At 43.4% G+C, this 26,702-nt stretch overlaps 1 protein-coding gene across 1 annotated transcript; it reads left to right on the top strand.

The window, feature by feature from the left end:
- Positions 1-5,374: 5,374 nt before the first annotated feature.
- LOC115157571 (serine/threonine-protein kinase OSR1) lies at positions 5,375-21,668 on the top strand. Its single transcript, XM_029705947.1, has 17 exons — positions 5,375-5,602; positions 6,829-6,941; positions 7,763-7,871; positions 8,915-9,056; positions 9,883-9,938; positions 10,341-10,450; positions 10,543-10,644; positions 10,872-11,005; positions 13,614-13,662; positions 13,793-13,858; positions 15,592-15,714; positions 16,253-16,282; positions 16,838-17,004; positions 17,331-17,383; positions 17,689-17,757; positions 17,890-17,954; positions 18,092-21,668. Exons 1-17 carry the CDS (start codon positions 5,533-5,535, stop codon positions 18,164-18,166), a joined length of 1,533 nt encoding a protein of 510 aa, XP_029561807.1. The 5' UTR covers positions 5,375-5,532; the 3' UTR covers positions 18,167-21,668.
- Positions 21,669-26,702: the final 5,034 nt, after the last annotated feature.

The following is a 26,702-nucleotide window of genomic DNA, read 5'->3' as shown; positions in this document are numbered from 1 at the left end:
CTACCCACTCGCCCGACACACTGTGGCACAGACCCCCTCCTCTGCACACAGCTCCCTCTCCCGTCCCTCTCTCCACTCACAGTGGCGGCAGCCATCTGCAATATAGGGCCGACGGGACATGGCGTTGGAGTGGCGTGCCCCTGCCCTGTGCACCACTGTGAAGTCATACGGCTGAAGCTCCTCCAACCAGCGTGCCACCTGCCCCTCTGGCTCTCTGGAAGACATGAGCCACTGGAGAGCAGAGTGGTCAGTCCTTACAGTAAAGGGCAGGCCACCCAGGTAGTACTTGAAGTGTTTGATGGAAGCCACAACAGCAAGGAGCTCCCGCCGGGTGACACAGTAGCGGCACTCATGTTTGTCAAATGTTTTGCTGAAGTACGTTACCACTCTCTCCCCCTCTGCCCCCACCTGGGCCAGCACCCCACCCATGCCCACATTGCTCACTTCTGTGTCCAGGATAAAGGGCAAGGTTAGGTCAGGGGGGGCAAGCACAGGGGCCCCGATCAGTGCACATTTGAGGGTGTTGAAGGCCTCCTCACACTCCACTGTCCAAGTGAAAGGCTTGTCCTTCGGCAGCAGGCGGTTCAGGGAAGCAGCGACGCTTGAGAAGCCCCGTACAAACCTCCTGTAGTACGAGGCCAGGCCCAGGAAGCTCTTCAGCTGACTCTGGTTGGTGGGGGTGGGCCAGTCTCAGACAGCCCCCACCTTGTCCTCCATGGTGCTGATCCCCTCCTTCCCCACTCGGTGGCCCAGGAAGGACACCTCTCTCCTCATGAATTGGCATTTCTCGGGGTGGAGCTTCAGTCCTGCGGCAGCCACCCGCTCCAGCACATGCCGTAGCGCCACCAGGGCTGACTGGAAGGAGCTGCCATGGGACAGGATGGCATCGAGGTATACCAGACACTGCTGTCGGGGGATGCCATCCAGCACCCTGTCCATCAAATGCTCAAAAGTAGTTGGAGCGTTGCACAGGCCGAAGCACAGGACCTTGAACTGCCAGTGTCCTCTGTTAGTGGAGAACGCAGTTTTGGCTCTGGCCTCTGGGGAGAGGGGCACCTGCCAGTAGCCACTGCGGAGGTCTAGTGAGGAGAACCAGGAGGACCCCCTAACCAGGTCCAGCGACTCATCGATACGCGGTATGGGGTATGAGTCCTTCCTGGTTATCTCATTCAGCCTCTGCGTTATATTGGCATTGAACATGTCACCCTCCCGAGGAGAGGGGGTGACCTTGATAATTTATTGTTAAAACGAGAGGCTGCCTGGATCTTTAATTTAAAGACCCTTGCTCCCTTCAGTCTCAACATAGACTTTGATCTGAAGCCATTCTTGTGATTATTGTGATTTTGCCATTGTAATTGTTTGTTAGATACATTTTAGACTACAAATGCTATGATCGTATGCTATCCATTTGTTTGTCTTTTTGTATGTTCTTTGTATGCCATTTTTTTTATATTTGAGTTAACCAATGATATTAGGCCACACTTGGCCATGATTACAAACACCTGTGTGTCTCTTGACACTATATAAATGACTCATCTCGCAGTGTTTGTGATGATACCCTGATGAAGACAGCTTTGCTGTCGAAACGTTGGTTATTACATTTTTGCATCTGAGCTCTTAGAGTGTGCGGCTTTCCCTTATTTTCTACCTCATTCAGCCACCTGTAGTCCGCACAGAACCTCAGCTTGCCCCCCTTCTTAGGAACCATGACAACTGGCGCCGCCCAGGGGCTCGACAAAGTCTGCCCGCTGCATCTCCAACACAGCCTTGTCTGCCGCCTCCTGGCGTGCCAGCGGGATACGGCGGAGACGCATCTTGACGGGTCGAGCATCACCTGTGTCGATCTCATGCTGCACCAGATGAGTCTGATCCACCTCTTCCTCACTCAGCGCAAAGCTGTCTCTGAATTCAAACAGCAACTGCCACAACCGTTCCTGCTGCTCGGGGTCAAGACCAACACAGTTCCTCCCCCATATCTCCCTCACTGCAGAGCGTCCTCTCCTCCCCCATCTGGGATAGCTGGGCTGGGGGGGGTGTGGCCCGGGCTCACGGAGGGCTGTGTCGTGGAGGTAGCTGGGGGAATGTAACACACAGCCGTAGATGACAGGGGGGCTGGGGAAAAGTCACACACAGATGTGGGGGAGGGGGGGCAGCCATGAGTCTCTGCTGCTTTAACTGTTGGAGTAAAGGGTTTGTTGGGTTGAGTGAATGTGACATTAGGGGGGGGGGGGGAGCATGGTGACTGCCGGCCCTCCCTGGAAGCTCAGTGTGCCCCCATTTAGGTCTAACTGGCAGCCTGTGCTCCTAAGAAAGTCCAACCCCAGGATACAAGGGTCCTGCACAGCCGCCACCCACACAGGATGATGCACAGACCTGCCCCCTACTGTCAGTCATTATTCTCAATGTCATTAGCTAGCACCCGTAGAAGCTCTCCAGGCTGCCTGCAGCTATTACTCAGTTCGGAGCGCAGCAGCCCGGGCTGTACACACTGTCCACAGCGCCTCCTCAGTGCTCCCACTAAAGCCCCAGAATCATGTCTGTCCTTGGGGCTAATCAATATCAAACAGGCCAGAGCTTCATCCGTGAGACATAAAGCCAACTGCAGTGCCCTATCTTCATTCGACCACCCCCTAAAATGAGCTAACATTTCAAACTGAGCATGAAAAGCTTCCCAATCTGCCTTACCGGAATACTTCGGGGTCTTAAAACAGATACGGACGCAGCCGGGAACTGGGCGCCGCCATGTTTGTTTACATCCTGAGCCCCAGATTCCTCGTCCCACCGCGTCGACGTCACCCCTTCGGTCGGCCCACCAGAATCCGCGTGAAGCACAGTCAACGAAGCACTCATGCCCGCTTCAGCCGCCATCACTCTAACGTCCTCCCTCAAGAGGCCTCTGGGCTCCGACGCCCTGGCGATCTCCTCAGCCAGATCCTCCGACGTCCATGCACACGCACTTCCTTGGCCATAATCGTCCCCTACCTCCACCTTCACTTTCAGATTCCCTCAAAGCATTTTCAACCCCCGTTCTCACCTACAGTAGCTAGCCACGGAAGTCAGCTAGCTGGCTAACTTTTAACAATGTCTTTCCTTCTGACACCAATGTAATGACCTGACTGGATCATAAAGAAACAATTGTCCAGAGAGAGGTTTGAGTTTACGAATTGACGGTTTATTAACCCAACTTTACACAGGCTACTGTTTGGCCGTAGCCCACGCCAAATATTTTATTTATTTTTTATTTCACATTTATTTAACCAGGTAGGCTAGTTGAGAACAAGATCTCATTTGCAACTGCGACCTGGCCAAGATAAAGCATAGCAATTCGACACATACCACAACACAGAGTTACACATGGAATAAACAAAACATACAGTCAATAATACAGTAGAACAAAAGAAAACAAAAAGTCTATATACAGTGAGTGCAAATGAGGTAAGTTAAGGCAATCAACAGGCCATGGTGGCGAAGTAATTACAATATAGCAATTAAACACTGGAATGGTAGATGTGCAGAAGATGAATGTGCAAGTAGAGATACTGGGGTACAAAGGAGCAAGATAAATAAATAAATACAGTATTGGGATGAGGTAGGTAGATAGATGGGCTGTTTACAGATGGGCTATGTACAGGTGCAGTGATCTGTGAGCTGCTCTGACAGCTGGTGCTTAAAGCTAGTGAGGGAGATATGAGTCTCCAGCTTCAGAGATTTTTGCAGTTCGTTCCAATCATTGGCAGCAGAGAACTGGAAGGAAAGACAACCAAAGGAGGAATTGGCTTTGGGGGTGACCAGTGAGATATACCTGCTGGAGCGCGTGCTACGAGCGGGTGCTGCTATGGTGACAAGTGAGCTGAGATAAAGCGGGGCTTTACCTAGCAGAGACTTGTAGATGACCTGTAGCCAGTGGGTTTGGCAGCTAGTATGAAGCGAGGGCCAACCAACGAGAGCGTACAGATCGCAATGGTGGGTAGTGTATGGGGCTTTGGTAACAAAACGGATGGCACTGTGATAGACTGCATCCAGTTTGTTGAGTAGAGTGTTGGAGGCTATTTTATAGATTACATCACCGAATTCGAGGATTGGTAGGATGGTCAGTTTTACGAGGGTATGTTTGGCAGCATGAGTGAAGGATGCTTTGTTGCGACATAGGAAGCCGATTCTAGATTTAATTTTGGATTGGAGATGCTTGATGTGAGTCTGGAAGGAGAGTTTACAGTCTAACCAGACACCCAGGTATTTGTAGTTGTTCACATATTCTAAGTCAGAGCCGTCCAGAGTAGTGATGCTGGACGGGCGAGCAGGTGCGGGCAGTGATCGATTGAATAGCATTAAACTTAAACTGCGTTTAAGAGCAGTTGGAGGCCACGGAAGGAGAGTTGTATGGCATTGAAGCTCGTCTGGAGGTTAGTTAACACAGTGTCCAAAGAGGGGCCAGAAGTATACAGAATGGTGTCGTCTGCGTAGAGGTGGATCAGAGAATCACCAGCACCAAGAGCAACATCATTGATGTATACAGAGAAGAGAGTCGGCCTGAGAATTGAACTCTGTGGCACACCCATAGAGATTGCCAGAGGTCCGGACAACAGGCCCTCCGATTTGACACACTGAACTCTATCAGAGAAGTAGTTGGTAAACCAGGCGAGGCAATCATTTGAGAAACCAAGGCTGTCGAGTCTGCCAATAATAATAATAATAATAATAATAAAATAAATTAAAGATACCCCACAAACCAACCGTGACCTTTTCTTGTGAAGGCCAGACGTAAGAGAAAGAACAATGTCTAAACCTGGTCTTAACTTCCAATGCTCCATTCCCCTGCCCAACCCCCCTCCACGCCACTCCGCCAACCACCAGGATGCCCGGCATCAGAACATTCCAGGCATTCCCGTGATTGGCAGTTAGCAGGTTGATTGGCATGTCAGATCCCGCGAACACTGGTAAGTACAACTGGTAAGTACAACACAACCAACTAATATCCTAACACATAAAACACAGCTGTCTGTACCATGTTTTGTGCTGCTGCCATATTGTGCTGCTGCCATGTTGTGCTGCTACCATGTTGTGTTGTCATGTGTTGCTGCCATGATATGTTGTTGTCTTACATCTCTCTTTATGAGGAGTCTCTGTTGTTGTGATGTGTGTTTTGGCCTATATTCAATTTTTATTTTATTTATTTTTATCCCAGCTCCCGTCCCCACATGAGGTATTTTGCCTTTTGGTAGGCCATCATTATAAATAAGAATTTGATTTGTTCTTAACTGACTTGCCTAGTTAAATAAAGATTAAATCAAATAAATACATCTTTATTGTTTAAGTGCCACACTCAAGATGGCGGCTTTTTTGTTCCAATTTTGGCTACGCAAGGACGTGAGGCGCCTCGCAAGTGTCAAAGTTGTGTTGACAGTAGTAGCAGCAGGAACGGTCAGGGCGAGGTAGCTAACATCACGAGCCGAATGGAGTAATTAACTCGTTATATTTCAAGAAAACCAACCCACCACATTCCTTATAACACTGTAAACCTCCAACGAAGCCATGGCAGAGGACTCGAGTGCTCAAACTTGGTCCATCAACAAGGACGACTATGTACTCAACGAGGTGATTGGTGAGTATGTCGCTAGTCACACAGCTAGCATGCTAACCTCTTAGCTAGCTTTCTCGCAAGACAGCTATTTAGCTAACCTTAACTTAAAACTGGTTAGCTAACGTTAAACCTAGCTACAGCTAACCAACCTTACTTTTGACAGCTAACTAAGCTATTAGATATAACTAAGTAACGTTAGATATAACGTTAAGTAGCTAGGCCAAGCATATGTGCCTCAGTTTTTGTTCATAGGTTGCTAGCAAGCTAATTAGCTACCTTGTTAGCTTTTTTCCCCCCCAGATGCTAACTTGAATAACTAGCCTAGTAGCTAACGTCGTTAGCTACAGTAGCTAGCTAAGTCGGGCAGCATAGTTGAAGTATGGAGGTGGGTGGTGCCTTCGCTGAAAGAAGACATGACGGGGTTTAGTGAGTCACTCATACCTTTGTGGTAGCAAGGAGTTGGTATATTCAGGCTTTTCTTTTTGTGATATGGACCGCGTTATGTTTGTTGTTCTTCCTGTACAATGCATAAGACATGTAGCTAGCTAACGTTATATGCATAATATAGTTTAGTAGTTCAAGTTTGAGACCTAAATGAGACTTCGCACTTGATACATTTTGTCCTTTTTAAGACTCTGTATCTCACGAGCTAATCACTTTTGATACAAATGGCAAAAGACACATGTCAAACAACCTTCAATAAATATTTGTAGTAAATACAGAAAAAAAGTTCATTTTGTTGTACTTTTCTGGTATCTTGCCAAGTACCTCAACTCCTCCAGGAGTTATCTGCAGACTAGTGGTTTTTGAATGAACCTCCAACTACTTCAGATCATTATGTCTCAATACTTAAAAAAAAAAAAGGTACATTCTTAATCCCTTAACGTGTATGCATGCCTTTCTTTGTTTGCTGAAATGCATACTTTTTAATAAAAAATGTATCAAATTCAACCACCGACTGTTTCCTTGTTGAGATTCACATTCGCACTGAGTTGCCATCTTATTTTGTCTTCCTCTTGGTTTGTCCCTGCAAGTGGTGCCACTGGCTTCACTTTTGGATCTGTGTTACATTTGTAATTCTTCCCTCTTAGTTTCCTCTTCAGGGAGTGGTGCCACTGGCTTCCCTTTTGGATGTGTGTTACATTGTAATTCTTCCCCCTTTGTTTCGTCTTCAGGGAGTGGTGCCACTGGATTCCCTTTTGGATGTGTGTTACATTGTAATTCTTCCCCCTTCATTTCCTCTTCAGGGAGTGGTGCCACGGCCGTGGTGCAGGCGGCCTACTGTGAACCCAGGAAGGAGAGGGTAGCCATTAAACGCATTAACCTGGAGAAGTGTCAGACCAGCATGGACGAGCTCCTGGTAACCCAACCACAGAGAGCACAATTTATTTCAGGAGTTGACAATATAGCAATCAATACTGTTAAATCAATACTAGCTAATCATTCGACATAGCCTTTTATGGTCTCTGGTATAGCTTAGCTGTAAGGTGGGCCTGTGAAAGATGAGAGTACAGCAGCAGGAACACACACACAATACCCCGAACACACACATCCTCAAACGCACGTACACACACAGGCTGTCAGTGTAAATCAGACAAGCTCAGGCCAGCAGCTGGACAGACACCAACACAGCGTTTTCAGCCCTTATTGCATAACAGTCAGTAGGACCCGGATCTACTCTGCCCTGTCTTGGCAACTCAATCAGGTCTGTCTTGGGGATAATGCCAATAGTGACATAGAAATATAATAACTAGAATGGAAAAAGCCACAGTGATTTTGACTTCACCCATCATGGCACATTGACTTGACTTGAATATGTTTTTCCAAGTAATTATATTTCTATGGTAGTGACATAACCTAGGTCACTCCTCACTCAGTCTTCCCTATTGGGGGCCTGTTCTGTCATGTGATCAGTCAGGTTCAGAACAAGCAGCACAGCTGTGGAGATTTAGCCTTCCTCTAGAGACTGATATCCAATCACCAAATCAACCCCTTAAGCTCTTGTTTGGATCTGACTTGGATTGGTTAAGCATAAGCAATATGGAGAAAATTCCACTTAGCCTGTCCAAAATGGAAATATGTTACTGCATTGTTCAAATCAAGACTCAAACTCTTTACTGTACAATGTGCTGAGCCATTGAAGCTCATTCATTCCGTTTCTCTCTCTCTCTCTCCTTGCAGAAAGAGATCCAGGCCATGTCCCAGTGCCACCACCCCAACATTGTGTCCTACTACACGTCTTTCGTAGTGAAGGACGAGCTGTGGCTGGTGATGCGACTCCTCAGTGGTGGTGGGTATTGCTTTAGGGACAGTACCAGGCAAGGAAGTAGTGGAGTGTAAATACCACTTATGTAGCTCTTTACTTGGTGGCGGCTCGCCTTGCATAAAGTGTTGATTAGAGGAAACACTGCAGTCTGCTTAGCAATACTATAACAGAGGTGGTTGTTGGTTGTCCTCCAGCCCTACTGTAATCACCTGATTCAACAAATCATCGAGCAGGGTTGGAGCAAACCACTGCTCTCCAGGAGCTGGTTGGCCACCCCTGCTCCTGCCCACATCGAACAGACACTTCAGCCCTACCAGGCTCTATAGGCCCCAGCTGTTAGTCCTCCAGCAGTTATAGCAGGGCTGAAGAAAAACCCTGCACACCTAGTAGCTCTCTAGGAGGATGGTTAGCTTGGTTCATCTTCATCCCAGCTGCCTGACTACCAGGCACTATAGGTCCCTGTCTGGAGGAAGCAGGGCCCTGAGCAGCAGCTTCTCTCCAGCTGTGGCCTTGGCTCTCAGCCTGCTGCGGTACTCTCCATCCTCCTGGCATGCATTAACAATGTCAAGAGATAGAGGGATATGGCTTTCAGCTGTCACACACATTTCATTACAAGCCAAGGTTAAACACAGCAGTAATAAAGTTCAGAGCCCTAGTTCAAACACCGTTCTATCGCTGCACCGAACTAAAACATGTCACTAACTAATAGTAGCCTGGTCTTCAGCTATTCAATAGATACTTCAGCTAACTAATAGTAGCCTGGTCTGCAGCTATTCAATAGATACTTCAGCTAACTAATAGTAACCTGGTCTGCAGCTATTCAAGAGATACTTCAGCTAACTAATAGTAGCCTGGTCTGCAGCTATTCAAGAGATACTTCAGCAAGCTAATAGTAGCCTGGTCTGCAGCTATTCAAGAGATACTTCAGCTAACTAATAGTAACCTGGTCTGCAGCTATTCAAGAGATACTTCAGCTAACTAATAGTAGCCTGGTCTGCAGCTATTCAAGAGATACTTCAGCTAACTAATAGTAACCTGGTCCTTTTGTTACTCTGTCACTTTGTTAGGCTCCGTACTGGACATCATTAAACACATCATATCTCGTGGGGAACATAAGTCTGGGGTGCTGGATGAGTCGTCCATAGCCACCATCCTCAAAGAGGTTCTAGAAGGACTGGAGTACCTGCATAAGAACGGGCAGATCCACAGGTCAGGACACATTTTTGTTTTGTTTTTTACCTTCAACTTGTACTTGAAATATTTAGCATCGACTTTGACCTGTTTTTTTTTTTGTTTTTTTTCTCTCCCCTCTCACTGACCACAGTCAAATTATAGATGTGCATGTTTGAGTTGTCAGATTCAAGAGCCAGACCAAGAAATTGGCACACTTCCTTATTTTGTTAACTCTCTCATTCATTCATTGTCGTTAATTTATGAACCAAACTACTAACTCCAATTTTGAAGATCTACTCTGGCAAAGCCACATTGTTTGGGTTTGTGGCTTTCACACTGTCCCGTATTGATCAATATTTTATAGAGGGCTTTATGCATTGTTAAAGAGGTTTGTTTTATGTCACAGCTTCTCTCCCCAGGAAGCACTACATCTGAAACACTACAGTGTCGTACATCTAAAAAAAACAAGCCACAGACACGCAGTATATTGACTCCTCTTCACTAATATGCGCTGCTCAGCATGTTTGGCTCAGATTTACAACAGTTAAGTCCTGATAAGTAATAAGGGGCTTGGGTTGTTGAAACAGTATGCACTAAACTGCAGGGCACTTATTGTGAGCTATTAAAAACGGCTAACTATTTACAGCTAAAACAGGCCACACACACTGGATAATGAGTCCTCTTTGGTAGTGACCAACCTGCCTGTGTTGTTGTTTTAGTAGTAGGCCTCTACTAGAAAAACCTTTATATACACTAGGCTACTACTTGTCATTCCCTGGCATTTACATGTCAATTAGTTTCATTTACAGGTTACTCCTGTAAATAAATAAATACTGGTTTGTCTGGTTTCTTCCGTTCACAGGGATCTAAAGGCAGGAAATATTCTTCTCGGTGACGATGGCTCAGTGCAAATCGCAGGTATGGTCACGTCCTAAGACCTTAACTGCCTATTTCTTATAGATTTATGCTGTCAAAGTATTGAATGGTTTTTTTTCGTTTTTTTTTTTAACCACTGCAAATTCTATAAAAATTTATGCCGGGGTTTCCCCAAACTCGTTCCTCTGGACCCCAAGGGGTGCACGTTTTTAGTTTAGTTTCCCCCTAGCACTACACCACTGATTCAACTAATCATCAAGCTTTTGATTAGCTGTGTAGTGTTAGGGCAAAAAACAAAACGTGGACCCCTTGAGGTCCCGAGGACTGAGCTTTTAGGAAACTGCTTTATGACATTGGTTCCTCTGGAACAAGTTCATTGGTTATATCTGTCTCTCTGATCTTTCTCTCTCACCACTCTTCACTCACTCTGTCTGTCTCTCCCAGACTTTGGTGTGAGTGCCTTCTTAGCAGCTGGAGGAGACATGACCAGGACTAAGGTCAGGAAGACGTTTGTTGGGACACCATGTTGGATGGCCCCAGAGGTCATGGAGCAGGTGGGAGGGGATATCCTCTTTCTCTCACTTTGTCTCTCTCTCTCTCTCTGTCTCTCTAAAATATCTTACCATTATCCTTCATTTCTCCTCAGGTCAGAGGTTATGACTACAAAGCAGATATCTGGAGTTTTGGGATCACAGCCATTGAGCTGGCTACAGGAGCTGCACCATATCACAAATATCCACCCATGAAGGTGATTTTCTACTTGGAGAGATGGAAGGAGTGTGATCTTTATCCTCTGACTTCCTGACAACCAGTTGCTAAGCAGACTATCCTGGCTAAATAAATAGGTGTTGTAGGTGCTGAGGCTGGTAGTAACCTGATGTTGTATTGTAGGTGCTGAGGCTGGTAGTAACTTGGTGGTGTGTAGGGATGTTTGGGTACTGTTGCTAATAGTAACCTGATGTTGTATATCTGTAGGTCCTGATGCTGACCCTGCAGAATGACCCTCCCTGCTTGGAGACGGGCATCCAGGACAAGGAGATGGTGAAGAAGTACGGCAAGTCCTTCAGGAAGATGATTTCACTCTGTCTACAGAAGGAGCCTGAGAAAAGGTGACTCTCCCAAACGCTCACAATACAATGTATCCCATTTAACAGAGGCTTTTATCCAAAGCGACTCACAGAACTAAGGGTTCGTACCTGTGTACTACATCATGAAAATCCTGGAAACGTCATGCAATTTTTAATAGTGTTTTCTATGCCTGGAAAAGTGTTGGCAAAATGATCAAATCCTTAAAAAAAGTTCAGGAAAAGTCATCAATTTATTTAATAATTTCTATTAATGTAATTTATTTATATATTTGAAAAAAATCCACGTATTAGCTAGGATTGGAATGACACTTCACCTGCATGTATGCTAGAGGAGTGGACCGTTTCTCAAGGAGAGACAGTCAGACATTACGGCTTAGCCTATAAATTATGATAGAGAAGACTGACTAGATAGCTTATTCAAAACCTATCTTGTACCCTCTAGTTAACTGGTTAGCTATTATTAACATGTATGAATGTTTTCATCATGTCCCAAAAACAATTTCCACCGACACTCGCGGCAGGTAGCCTAGTGGTTAGAGCGTTGGGCCAGTAACCCAAAAGGTTGCTAGATCGACTCCCCGAGCTGACAAAGTAAAAATCTGTCGTTCTGCCCCTGAACAAGGTAGTTAACCCACTGTTCCCCGGTAGGCCGTCATTGTCAATAAGAATTTGTTCTTAACTGACTTGCCTTGTTAAATAAAGGTAAAATAAAAATGGCGAGTAAGCCTATACAAAGTTGATTCACTTCTTTTAAACAATTGATATGATTCATTTAAATGTATTTTTTTGACAGAACTAACGACATTGTATTAGTTGGGATTTGGTTCAATCACGGTGAATGGAATCATGTGAATAAAAATTATTTTTAGGAAAAAATATTAAATGTAGCCTTTGGGATTATGTGGCTTGAACTTGTTTTGTAGATGCAGTACTGCCAGTTGATTTGGGCTAGTCAGCCTGCAAAGTAAACACTTCCAAGGTAGCTAAGATAAATATTTCCTCAAGAAAATGTGTGGATTTGCATCAGCTGAATTAAAAATATTTGTAGCCCACCATAGCCACTTGATCTTTTGATATATTGAATGAGCCAATTATTTAAAAAGGTATAAAACGTATTTGGTTGAAATGTTTTACATCAAGAGTGGTCAACCATCCTCCGGGAGAGCTAATGGGTGCAGGATTTGTATTCCAGTCCCCAGAAATGATCTGCTCAACCGCACCTTGATAAACTGTCTCTGTGTTTGAGCAGGGCTTGATCAAAAGCCTGCACATCCAGTATCTCTGCAGACTGAGGGTTGACCATGTGTTTTATACAGTTGTCTAACAGGTATTCTACTTTGTGGGGGTTAAGTCTCTTGCTCAACAACATGAGATGGTACATGGTATCAGGGAGCAGCCTCCCAGTGTCGATACCACATTACACACTTTATTTATATCTACGTAGAGATGCCGCCAATTGTTGGTCATGGGAAATTTTGTTCAAAGTAATGGAAAAGTCATGACATTCCATCTGTCAAAATGTGTATGTACAGTGAGTGTATACATTTTTGTATGTGGCCCCAGTGGGAATTAAACCCACAAAACCCGACATTGCTGGCTCACGTCTAACCAACTGAGCCCACAAAGGACCACTGACCTGGGAATGGTATAAGTACAGGGGGTATTCCTGGAGAGCTTTCCCAGTTCAGACTTTTGCTCCAAACCTAATCTAACCAATGTGATTCTACTAATCAGATGTGTTAACAACAGGTTTGGTGGCTCCTGCTATTAGTAAACTAATTCCGTCGTGACACCATTTCTCCATGTTACCATTGTCCTTTGTGTGGTGCACCAGAAAGACGATACTCCTATTAGTCATCCAGTCTTATTCTGGGTCTCAACATTTTTACATTTACATTTTAGTCATTTAGCAGACGCTCTTATCCAGAGCGACTTACAGTAGTGAATGCTTACATTTCATACATTTTTTTCCCCCGTACTCAACCATTCTCAAATCCCATTTTCTAGTTGAGTGGGTTCTCTTACCTAATGATTTCCATCCTGTCCTGCAGTAGTAAAGCACGTTGTGTGCTGTTAATATCCTGCAGTAGTAAAGCACTGTGTCTTTATCGTAATGTCCTGCAGTAGTAAAGCACGCTGTGTGCTGTTAATATCCTGCAGTAGTAAAGCACGCTGTGTGCTGTTAATGTCCTGCAGTAGTAAAGCACGCTGTGTGCTGTTAATGTCCTGCAGTAGTAAAGCACGCTGTGTGCTGTTAATATCCTGCAGTAGTAAAGTACGCTGTGTGCTGTTAATGTCCTGCAGTAGTAAAGCACGCTGTGTGCTGTTAATGTCCTGCAGTAGTAAAGCACGCTGTGTGCTGTTAATGTCCTGCAGTAGTAAAGCACGCTGTGTGCTGTTAATATCCTGCAGTAGTAAAGCACGCTGTGTGCTGTTAATATCCTGCAGTAGTAAAGCACGCTGTGTCTTTATCGTAATATCCTGCAGTAGTAAAGCACGCTGTGTGCTGTTAATATCCTGCAGTAGTAAAGCACGCTGTGTGCTGTTAATATCCTGCAGTAGTAAAGCACACTGTCTTTATCGCAATGTCCTGCAGTAGTAAAGCACGCTGTGTGTCGTTGTCTTTCAGACCAACTGCTGCTGAGCTGCTGAAACATAAATTCTTCACGAAAGCAAAGGTAAAGCCCATGTATACATCTGTAGAGGACAGGAACATTTACAAGATGTATGCTGTTAACAGAGGGAAAAAATAATACAAACCATGTTGTCGTCCATTATGTGCTTTCTAATCTTGTCTCTGTCTCGCAGAATAATGAATACTTGGAAGAGAAGCTGCTTCAGAAGGGTCCATCGATAGGAGACCGATCCAAACGGGTATGACGATAACCCCTGGATGTGTATAGTGGACTCCACATGACGTTCAGATCTGCACTACTCTATTGCTGTTCTATATTAACGTTGTGTAATTTTTGCATCCCCCTGAACAGGGCCCCCCCCCCCCCCCCCCTCCGTTGTCATGTCACTCTAGTGGAAGTAGTGGTATGCATAAAGGAATTTGTACATACAGTACCAGTCAAAAGTTTAGACACACCTACTCATTCCAGGGTTTTTATTAAATTTTTTAAACTATTTTTCTACATTGTAGAATAATAGTGAAGACATCAAAACTATGAAATAAGACATATATGGAATCATGTAGCTGTCATCAAGGCAAAAGAGTGGCTACTTTGAAGAATCTAAAATATGTTTTTATGTACTTGTTTAACACTTTTTTTTGTTACAACATGATTCCATATGTGTTATTTCATAGTTTTGATTTCTTCACTATTATTCTACAATGTAGAAAATAGTAAATAATTAAGAAAAACCCTTGAATGAGTAGGTGTGTCTAAACTTTTAACTGGTACTGTAGCTTCAGCGTGAAACATCAGGCTCTGTTGCCATATACACTATCAAACACTACATAGACACTATCAAACACTACATAGACACTATCATACACTACATAGACACTATCAAACACTACATAGACACTACAGGGGGAAATATATTAGTTATCCAAGTTTCCAGGGATAAATATTAGGGCTAAAAGGCATGTTTTATATGGATTTTTTTTTAAATAATTTTTTTATTTAACTAGGCAAGTCAGTTTACAATGACAGCCTAGGAACAGTGGGTAAACTGCCTTGTTCAGGGGCAGAACAACAGATTTTTACCTTGTCAGCTCGGGGATTCGATCCAGCAATCTTTCGGTTACTGGCCCAACGCTATAACCTCTAGGCTACCTTCCGACCCTACGCTCTAACCACTGGCTACCTGCCGACCCTACACTCTAACCACTAGGCTACCTGCCGCCCCATGTATTTATATAGTGTTTGTTTCACTGTATGATCCTAACCAGAAAGGCAGTTTGTCAGCTGAGTACTTAGCCATTTATAATAACCCACTGATATCCTTGTAGTCTATAATGTATCTAAAAAGCATTATTCTCTGTGTGCAGGAGCTTAACCCGACAACCAGCCTGTGTCCAATCTGCTCAGTGCTTGTGCCGCGGCTGGGTAGGCCTGTGTAGTGTCAGAATAAGGAAGTGTGTGTGTGTGCTGTAACGTAGAGCACAACTTAATATTTCAGCAGCACTAGCTAACACACGGGACCTGAAACATGGGCAGTCATGCAGACGGTGAGCATTACATTACAAACTAAGACTAGGGTGTGCATTAGTAGTCTAGACTTTTTTAAATTTTATTTCACCTTTATTTAACCAGGTAGGCTAGTTGAGAACAAGTTCTCATTTACAACTGCGACCTGGCCAAGATAAAGCAGTGCGACACAACAGAGTTACACATTTGAATAAACAAATAACACAATCTACTTTTTTTTTTCTTTCCCCCCTCTATGTACAGTGTGTGCAAATGAGGTATGAGACTTACTGTATAGGAGGAGGGAAATGTTCCACAATGGGTTTGTTTGGTTTGCCCGTTTTTATGTGGTGAGGTCGAGGGAATGGTCACCTGTTATTTTTTTTTTTGTGTGTGTTTTTTTTTCCCTCAAAATGCCATGCTGAAGACTTAGTGTGTTACTGTGTGTGTGTGGTGACATTGATGCAGGTGCGTCGCGTGCCTGGCTCCAGTGGTCGTCTCCATAAGACCGAGGACGGGGAGTGGGAGTGGAGTGATGATGAGTTGGACATGGAGAGTGAAGAGGGCCAGGCTGCGGTGGCAGCTCTACGGGTGAGACTACCTTACCCTAGCTAGCAGACTAGCTCAAAATACTAGCTCAAACCTTTCAAATACTTACAGTGCTGTTTACCCCGGACACTGATTTTTTATTTTTTTTTAAGCTTAGTCCTGGGCTAAAAAGTATCCTCAATGGAGATTCTTTATCTGAAGTGCTTTTTTTAGTCTAGGACTAGGGTTAATCTGTGTCCGGGAAACCGGCCCTTAGGGTTTACTCTAGCCTGCCTGCCTGGAGAGGGTTGTGCTTTTGATACTATTCTATTGGTGTCATTGTGCCAAGCAAGCTCAATCAAGCCCAGGTAAAGTATTTCAAAATGATTTGAAGTTGTATTTGAACCTTGGTCTCCTAGCTGTAGTCTTTCTTTAGCCCTCTAGTGGTTCAATACCACCTAGGACTCAATCAACTAAATCAATCAATCAGATGTTCAATCAAACCTGTTACTGTGTGGGGGAGGGAGAACAAAAAAATATATATATAATAATTAATTGTGTTCTTCTGATGTCTGTTAATCTTTGTCGTATTCCATTCTAGTCTCCCAGAGTGAAAGATGGCTCCATCGAGGTAAGCCTTGGTGTTGGTATCAAATCAGAACACCTCAAACTTGTTATCTATTCATTGCTGAAACAATAGGGGCTTTTAGTTGTGCATGAAATTTGCATGAAATTTGAATTAGAAGAATTATTGCCAAATGCCTTGATCGAAGTCTCTTTTTTTTTAATCTGCTTCCCCCCCCAAAACATGTGTATGTTAATAAATGTAGTTGATGACATAACACTTTACTGAAGGCATACAGGTGTAATGCATTCTGGTGCGTTCATAATGCATTATAAGACTAGTCATAAGTATCTACAGCCACGTTCACGTTCATCATGCACTGAGCTGACAGTCTCCTTACTCCTTGGGTTAAGTGAATGCAGTGTAAAAAGGCCTTTACATTTGAAATCATTTAGCAGATGCTCTTATCCAGAGCATTCCTCTTAAGGTAACTAGGTGGAAATGATCCAACCATTATGTAGGTAGACAACCACATAATGGTGACAACCACATTCGCATTTAAATGGTTAATGAATCTCTTCCTGATACAGTAGGAGTTTATCTTTCTCTGGTTCTGCTCAGATTTTCCCTCCAGAGGAGGGTTCGCCCAGTCTGCTCCATCCAGGAGGGGCAGGGCAGGACAAGGACAAGCCAGGCGAGGCCACCCTGATCCAGGGGGACGTTCCAGCCCAGGACCCCGCTGCCTCCTCCACCACCAAAGTCCCCATCAGCCTGGTGTTGAGGTTGAGGTATGTATCATTTGGTGCAGGGGTCTTCAACCCTTGGTCCATGGACCAGTGCTGGTCCATGGGATGTTACTGACCAGTTCCTCAGATGCGTCACTGATATGACAGTGATTCAGTCCGGTCCCCAAGTGCTAGTTTTAATCTGTGGTCCTCCAGGGTGTCTGTCCCTGGGACACATTGGAGGAAGGGCCGTAGCTTGTCTGTCCCTGGGACACATTGTTTTAGAAACACTGACCTGGTGAATGTTTCCCATGCCTTTTCTATTATACCACGCAGTTATTTCACATATCTTAACCTTCTAATAATCAGTTCTAACTTTCCTCTCCCAGAAACTTGAAGAAAGAACTGAATGACATCCGTTTTGAGTTTATGCCTGGAAGAGGTAGGTGTTTTTTTTTTTTTTTAAACATCACCAGGTGTATTCTGCTCTTAAGTTGAACCGGAGCCAAGAGGGGGAGCGGACACTGACTTTTATTGTACACTTGTGTTTGCTTGTGTCAACAATCCTCTCTCCCCCTCTTGCTTTCTCTCTCGCTCTCTTGCTTCTCTCTCTCTCTCAATTCAATTCTAGGGGCTTTAATGGCATGGGGAAACATGTTTACATTGCCAAAGCAAGTGAAATGGATAATAAAACCAAAGTTAAATAAACAATTAAAAAAATGAACTGTAAACATTACTCTCTCTCAGACTCAGCTGATGGAGTGTCTCAGGAGTTAGTTTCAGCAGGACTGGTCGATGGGAAAGACTTAGTGGTCGGTGAGTGAGAAACCTAGGATAAGTCATACAAAGGCCACCATTGTTCAGAGTTTAGTCAGAGATGGCTGAAATGATGGCGCTTTCTCAATGACTCCTCAGTAACTCCTGTTTTCATCTCTGGGTTCTTTCCAGTTGCTGCCAATTTGCAGAAGATTGTTGATGATCCTCTCAACAATAAAAATGTCACTTTCAAACTGGTAAGTTTGCTAAACCCTCCATCATTGTCCTATTGAAACAACTCTATGCCCTGTTCAACAGCCTATGAGGACAGATGCACTGAGAATACATTATTTTTTTTATTTTTATTTTTTCTATTCTCCTTTTCTCCTCTCAGGCATCTGGCATAGACGAGTCGGAGATCCCTGATGATGTCAAGCTGATGGGTTTCGCTCAGCTCAGCATCAGTTAACTCAACGGTCTTTCATCAAAGAACAACAAAACAGTATTGCGGAGCAGCATAGTTCTAATTTCCAAGACGCCACTACTGCCAAGGAGAAGAGCTGCATTTGTCAACCTGTAGGGTTCTTTTCTTTACTGAACTCTGCTGTGTTAGTTAAAATGGATGGGCTATGAGAACGGGACCAGCGCAACAGTAAAACAACAACAACAGTTAGAACAGGAAATCACATTTTGAAAGAGTTAATAGCAGGACCGATCCACAATGTGTATCTGGGAGGGAGGACGACATCGCAATCAACGATGTCACCATCAACTTATATAAAAAAAATAAACAAACAACAAACCATTTTCTTAGTTAGTGTTGTACAATCCAAAAGCATTATATAATACAATGTAACTGCTGCCAGTTCTGGAAGTGGTAACAACAACATAAATGCCTTTTTATCGACCGTGCCACTGAACCAACGGAGTGTTGTGTGTGTAGAGGCCTCCACTTTTAGACATCATACTGTATGTTTACTGCCTCTCAAATGGACACCTATTACCTACATGGTGCACTAATTCTGGGCCTCGGTCAAAAGTAGTGCACTATGTAGGGAACGGGGGGCCATTTGGGACGTGGACATGGTATATTAGGCAGTGTAAAGGAGTGGGGGGGGGGGTCTTTAGTAAGATCCACACTGTAATAGATCCTATGTAGAAGAGGGATTGAATGGCTTGAGTTCACTTGATAATATGATTGATATTAAACTGTAGGGGCCCTCAGTCACACACAGTTTAAACCCCCTTATTACACCGTAACTAGCCAGTTCTATCATGAACCGGCATTTCTCTTAGTGTATATCATAACATAAGTTGACGTAAGCGTTCTTAGCTGTCTCATACGCTTTCTTGAGTATCTGTTGACATAAGAGGTTATAAGTTCTCATAGGTGTATCGTAAGTTGACATTAGCTGTCATATAAGTTATCTAACTGTTGACATCAGCTGTTTATAACCTCTCATTGCTGTATCATTAGTTCAGGTTACCCCAGACAGACAGACAGGACAGACAGACCTCGTTGTTCTAACGTGGAAGGGGGTCTGTTCAGGAGGTAGAAATGATACAGGACATAGTGAAACGTTCAGATGTAAAAATGTATAGTGTAGAACAGATAGGATTGCCTGTTTGTATAAATTTGGGAGTCGGTGTCTGCTCTATTCATTACATTTCTATGTGCAAACCTGGACTGTGAATCCAGTGTTTTTAATAAGTGAAGAAGGTAAAACAATACCTTACTGAGACCTTGATAATTATGGTCTTGGGAGTGACTATGCAACTTTGTCTCTGTAATGTCCAGTACCAGCGGTTCACTAGCCACTGGACCTCTTATCTCGCTAGTTAGCTGTCATCACTATGGCCACTGGATCTCTGTTATCTCGCTAGTTAGCTGTCATCACTATGGCCACTGGATCTCTGTTATCTCGCTAGTTAGCTGTCATCACTATGGCCACTGGACCTCTGTTATCTCGCTAGCTAGCTGTCATCATTATGTCTCTATCAATAGCTAACTATCTGTCATCACTATGGCCACTGGACCTCTGTTCTCGCTAGCTAGCCGTCATCATTATGTCTCTATAGACATGTCTGTTCCGTCATCGTAGATGGACAAAATCATTTGTGTCGTCCAATCCATCCACTCACCTGAAAGTCACTGACTATTGTCACTCCCACTTTACATTGTATGTTGGTTGGTTGGCAGTGTTGGACAAGCTACAATGAAAATATAGCTTACCAAGCTACCAATTACTTCACGCTGGAAGAAATTAAGCTACACTAAAGTTACCCTTAAGAAAAACATAGCTTAACAAAAGTTACTTAGGAAAAAGTAATTTACTACAAATTTTGTGAAAAATAATATCTGAATCTGAAAAGGCAAACCTACAAATTAAACAAAAAGTGAGAATTAGGCAGGTCTGATTCTGGAAAAAGAAAGTATATTCATGCCTACTTAACACATTTAACTTGTTACAAAAAAAAAAAAAAAGTGTAATTCCAATAGCTACACCGCTACAATCTTGGCAGTGAAAACACTGCCAAGATTAGAATTTAATTCAACTACCGCCAAGCTACTGCAAAATGTAATTAAATGACTATAGTTGAACTAAAATGTAGTTCACTACTCCCCAACACGGTTGATCGGTGTGTGATGTGCATTTGCTGGTTCAGGTACTGTTGTAAATCGGTCTATTTAGCAGATGTTGTATTTCAAAAAGGTACGTGCATTTTTTAATAATGGGAACTGATGATGGATGCCACGACATGCACTGTCAGTCACACACCCCTCCCAAAGGTATGTTTGTGAGTAGGAGGCAAAGCAAAAACATTGACTGTCTCTGGAGTACATTTTCTAAGACAGAAAGAAGGCTCTTATTGTACATATGATTACTTCAGAAAAATAACTGGTATACTTGATCACCTCATCCAGTCTATAAGTTAAAATAATGAAACTACAGCGAGTTTTTTTTTTTTTTTTTTTGTATCGAGTTTCCCTACTGTTGGCCTTCTGTTAGATATTCATCACTAATTCCAAGTTATGTTGCTAATCATGCCACATCTGATTTGCTAAATTGGCACTTTTTTTTATTATTATCAATATATTATTTACATAGCTGCGTATTTTAGTTCAAAAGGCTTGTGATCTGGCTCACATTCTATGATTTTTTTGTTGTCATGGTGATATTTGAATATGCAATTTTGTATTATTTTCTTTGAATCACTGAAACTGTTCCAATTTAGGGTTGGTTTCCTGTAGTAAGTCACACAAACTGGAATGATGTTCCTCAACAAATGTAAATGTAGGTCTAGCTAACAAACACAAGAAAAATGTCACAACTGACACCTTTCCGACTAGTGTGATATGCTGCTTTCAGACTGAGCAATAATGTTGAAGAAAGTTAGCCTGGGTGCCAGTCTATTTGTGCCATCATCCCAAATCCCTGTCGCTCATTGTCATGGAAAACGATGCAATTGGCAAGAGAATAAACGGATTTGGGACACCCAGGCTAGAAGAAAGTGTGAGCTGATAGCAAAATGTCTCTTCCCCCTCTGTATTGCGATACCAATTGGAAAGCCACTGTTGTCAGGTAGATATCTGTCACAAGGCAAACTCTTTTGAATGATGAGTATTTATTATAACACTCACTTGGAAATGAATGAAATGTATGATTTTTTTTTTTTTGAAGTTGGTTTTACTTGAAACCAATGCATATATTTTCAATGTTGTGTATCGTCACAAAACGTGCACGTGATCAAAATCAAGTTTGTTGATTATTTGAAGAATGTTATTTGTGAAACCTTTTGGAAATTAAATTACAAAACTTGATGTCATGAATTAAAAGCCCTTTGCAGAATCAATGTTGTAAATGTGTGGTTAAAAGAAAATTGCTATCACACACAAACATGAAAACAATTTCGGTCAACTATTATTTCTAAAAACTGGTGAATAGGCAAATAAAATCACATGATTTGAATCAAGTCCCAAGAGTTTTATTTATATAAATTCATAGTCTGTTTTTCTTTGCCAAGAACCTACATAAAACAATGTGAATCTGGGTCATGGCACGACAGTAGCCGGCGTCCCCGTGCTGCTAACAGTAACGCTTCCTTCCCTGGCTCGAACTTGTGGCCCTTTTGCTCCATAAACACGTGACCGCCCGCTTGACAACATACAAACCGGTTGCGCCACTGAAAAGGATCCAATGAATTGGCAACAGTTCAAACTGTGGATGAGTTTGTACCAGAATCTCAATCCATTTCACTGGTTTTTCCCTGATCATATGACCTGACCCGGAACTAGTTTTCAGTCTGGTCACAAGGGCAGGAAGATCTATTGGCCCTTGCAAGCATAGCCAGATAATAGTTTCAGTTATATTGATGCTACAGAGGTTTTAGTATAATTTCAGCCAGTCGTTTTGAAAGTAGTCTAGTGCTCACAAGCCAAGCCACGATTGAGTAGAATGTCATCCATTTTGTATCATGTGTTACGTCCTGCAATTTGTATAGTATGTTACAAATTTGTAAGTGCTTTCACTATGAAAGGGACGAACACGCAACTCACATGAACGAAATATTTGAAGCATTAAATGTAAGGATTTGCGTGGCTTTCTTGACCAGGAGAAGATTACAGATTGTGTACTATGCAGGTCAGGAGGGGAAAGGATAATTTGACGGTATGAGTCATAAAAATCTTTTGGAGAGGAGACTTAGTACACTAGTTAACAACTTGTTCCTCAAACAGAATGATAGAAATATAATTTATTGTCAAAACAAACAAAGAGGAAGGAGAAGAGAAAAAAAGTGAGATTTGAAACATAAGATTATAAAAGTTATTTTGCTTTTAATTCATTGTTGGTGTTCTTATCTGTGTTCATATCTATTTCCCTGTAGGAATGTGACCATCTTGAACACAATGCAAGCGATCTGAAAGTGGTTGAACTCCCACAGTATCATCCAAACTTCAAACCATGTGGAGGCTTTTGTATAAAAAACTTTTGTGTGCAAATGTATTAAAAATTAAAAATAATATCACATTTTACATAGTATTCAGATCCTTTACTGAGTACTTTTGTTGAAGAATCTTTGGCAGCGATTACAGCCTCAAGTCTTCTTGGGTATGACAATACATGCTTGGCACACCTGTATTTGGGGAGTTTCTCCCAGTCTTTTCTGCAGAGCCTCAAGTTGGATGGGGAGCATCGCTGAACCCGATGTTCAAGTCCGGGCTCAAGGACATTCGGGTTCAAGTCTGGGCTCTGGCTGGGCCACTCAAGGACATTGAGAGACTTGTTCCGAAGCCACTCCTGTGTTGTCTTGGCTGTGTGCTTAATGTCATTGTCCTGTTGGAAGGTGAACCTTCTCCCCAGTCTGAGGTCCTGAGCGCTCTGGAGCAGGTTTTCATCAAGGATCTCTCTGTACTTTGCTCTGTTCAACTTTCCCTCAATCCTGACTAGTCTCCCAGTCCCTGCCACTGAAAAACATTGCCACAGCATGATGCTGCCACCACCATGCTCCACCGTAGGGATTGTGTCAGGTTTCTTCCAGACGTGACACTTGGCATTCAGGACAAAGAGTTCTATCTTGGTTTCATCAGACCAGAGAATCTTGTTTCTCATGGTCAGAGTCCTTTTAGGTGCCTTTTTGCAAACTCCAAGTTGGCTATCGTGCCTTTTAATGAGGAGTGGCTTCCTTCTGGCCACTTTACCATAAAGGCCTGATTTGGTGGAGTGCTGCGGTCCAACTCATCCCAAACCATTTAAATTGGGGTGAGGTCGGGTGATTGTGGAGGCCAGGTCATCTGATGCAGCACTCCCTCATTCTACTTCTTGGTCAAGTAGCCCTTACACAGCCTAGAGGTGTGTTGGGTCATTGTCCTGTTGAAAAACAAATTATATTCACACTAAGCGCAAACCACATGGGATGGCGTATCGCTGCAGAGTGCTGTGGTAGACATAATGATTAAGTGTGCCTTGAATTCTAAATAAATCACAGGCAATGTCACCAGCAAAGCACCAACACACCACCACCTCCATGCTTCACAGTGGGAAACACATACAGAGATTATCCGTTCACCTACTCTGCTTCTCACAAAGACATGGTGGTTGGAACCAAAAATCCAGACCAAAGAATAGATTTCCGCCGATCTAATGTCCATTGCTCGTGTTTCTTGGCCCAAGCAAGTCTCTTCTTATTATTGGTGTCCTTTTAGTAGTGGTTTCTATGCAGCAATTCGACCATGAAGGGCTGATTGATGTTGAGATGTGTCTGATACTTGAACTCTGTGAAGCATTTATTTCAGCTGCAATTTCTGAGGCTGGTAACTCCAATGAACTTATATTTTGCAGCAGAGGTAACTCTGGGTCTTCCTTTCCTGTAGCAGTCCTCATGAAAGCCAGTTTCATCATAGCGCTTGATGGTTTTTGCGACTGCACTTGAAGAAACTTTCAAAGTTCTTGACATTTTCCATATTGACTAACCTTCATGTGTTAAAGTAATGATGGACTGTCGTTTCTCTTTGCTTATTTGAGCTGTTCTTGCCATAATATGGACTTGGTCTTTTACCAAATAGGGCTATCTTCTGTATACCACCCCTACCTTGTCACTACACAACTGATTGGCTCAAACGCATCGAGAAGGAAAGAGATTCCACAAATTAGCTTTTAACAAGGCACACCTGTTAATTGAAATGCATTCCAGGTGACTACCTCATGAAGCTGGTTGAGAGAATGCCAAGAGTGTGCAAAGCTGTCAAGGCAAATCATGGCTCCTTTGAAGAATCTCAAATATAAAATATTTAATATTTAAAAAAAATATATATATATATATATTTTACCTTTATTTATACAGGTTTTTGTCATTGAGATAACATCTCTTTTCCAAGAGAGACCTGGTACAATAGCAGCAGGGGGAACAACGTTTCAGACCAAACAACTTACTAACACAACATTAAACAAAACTATAAACACACATACAGTACAACAAAAACATTTTACGTTAAAAACACCAAAGTCTTGACTAAAAACAGCTGTCCTAAAGACAACTACACTCTTCTATGATATATACATCAATCAAGTGTTTAAACTCCACCAACGAAACTAGATAGTAAGTAAAACTATTTCTACCATGACCTGTTCTAATTTTTGGTGCTGTTAGAAGCAAATGAGAATGGGGCCGTAATTGCTATCTATATTTTTCCGACCTGACTAAAAAAGAACGGAGATAAAATGGCATTTTACCCAATATGGTCTTATAAATCAGTGTATACCAGTGTTGCAGGGCAACGCAAGGTCAATGACGACCAGCCAACAGCGCTGCAGAGATCACAATGATATGTTAGACGTTTTTGATTTGTAATGAACCTGAGGGCTGCATGATACACTGAATCAAGTGCTCTCAGGGTAGTGGTTGAGGCCTGCATATATATATATACTGCTCAAAAAAATAAAGGGAACACTAAAATAACACATCCTAGATCTGAATGAATGAAATAATCTTATTAAATACTTTTATCTTTACATAGTTGAATGTGCTGACAACAAAATCACACAAAAATAATCAATGGAAATCCAATTTATCAACCCATGGAGGTCTGGATTTGGAGTCACACTCAAAATTAAAGTGGAAAACCACACTACAGGCTGATCCAACTTTGATGTAATGTCCTTAAAACAAGTCAAAATGAGGCTCAGTAGTGTGTGTGGCCTCCACGTGCCTGTATGACCTCCCTACAACGCCTGGGCATGCTCCTGATGAGGTGGCGCATGGTCTCCTGAGGGATCTCCTCCCAGACCTGGACAAAAGCATCCGCCAACTCCTGGACAGTCTGTGGTGCAACGTGGCGTTGGTGGATGGAGCGAGACATGATATCCCAGATGTGCTCAATTGGATTCAGGTCTGGGGAACGGGCGGGCCAGTCCATAGCATCAATGCCTTCCTCTTGCAGGAACTGCTGACACACTCCAGCCACATGAAGTCTAGCATTGTCTTGCATTAGGAGGAACCCAGGGCCAACCGCACCAGCATATGGTCTCACAAGGGGTCTGAGGATCTCATCTCGGTACCTAATGGCAGTCAGGCTACCTCTGGTTAGCACATGGAGGGCTGTGCGGCCCCCCAAAGAAATGCCACCCCACACCATGACTGACCCACCGCCAAACCGGTCATGCTGGAGGATGTTGCAGGCAGCAGAACGTTCTCCACGGCGTCTCCAGACTCTGTCACGTCTGTCACATGCTCAGTGTGAACCTGCTTTCATCTGTGAAGAGCACAGGGCGCCAGTGGCGAATTTGCCAATCTTGGTGTTCTCTGGCAAATGCCAAACGTCCTGCACGGTGTTGGGCTGTAAGCACAACCCCCACCTGTGGACGTCGGGCCATCATACCACCCTCATGGAGTCTGTTTTTGACCATTTGAGCAGACACATGCATATTTGTGGCCTGCTGGTGGTCATTTTGCAGGGCTCTGGCAGTGCTCCTCCTGTTCCTCCTTGCACAAAGGCGGAGGTGGCGGTCCTGCTGCTGGGTTGTTGCCCTCCTACGGCCTCCTCCACGTCTCCTGATGTACTGGCCTGTCTCCTGGTAGCGCCTCCATGCTCTGGACACTACGCTGACAGACACAGCAAACCTTCTTGCCACAGCTCGCATTGATGTGCCATCCTGGATGAGCTGCACTACCTGAGCCACTTGTGTGGGTTGTAGACTCCGTCTCATGCTACCACTAGAGTGAAAGCACCGCCAGCATTCAAAAGTGACCAAAACATCAGCCAGGAAGCATAGGAACTGAGAAGTGGTCTGTGGTCCCCACCTGCAGAACCACTCCTTTATTGGGGTTGTCTTGCTAATTGCCTATAATTTCCACCTGTTGTCTATTCCATTTGCACAACAGCATGTGAAATTTATTGTCAATCAGTGTTGCTTCCTAAGTGGACAGTTTGATTTCACAGAAGTGTGATTGATTTGGAGTTACATTGTGTTGTTTAAGTGTTCCCTTTAATTTTTTGAGCAGTATAT

Source organism: Salmo trutta, chromosome 21 (assembly GCF_901001165.1).
Source record: "Salmo trutta chromosome 21, fSalTru1.1, whole genome shotgun sequence".
Taxonomy (NCBI): Eukaryota; Metazoa; Chordata; class Actinopteri; order Salmoniformes; family Salmonidae; genus Salmo; species Salmo trutta.
This window is presented reverse-complemented; position numbering and strand designations above follow the sequence as displayed.

Bases quoted from the DNA above. Each gene is read 5' to 3' on its own strand.
- LOC115157571 (XM_029705947.1), top strand. From the start codon at position 5,533: ATGGCAGAGGACTCGAGTGCTCAAACTTGGTCCATCAACAAGGACGAC. The intron at 13,663-13,792 runs GTAAAGCCCATG...TCTGTCTCGCAG, and splicing joins AATTCTTCACGAAAGCAAAG to AATAATGAATACTTGGAAGA. The intron at 17,758-17,889 runs GTGAGTGAGAAA...GGTTCTTTCCAG, and splicing joins TGGGAAAGACTTAGTGGTCG to TTGCTGCCAATTTGCAGAAG.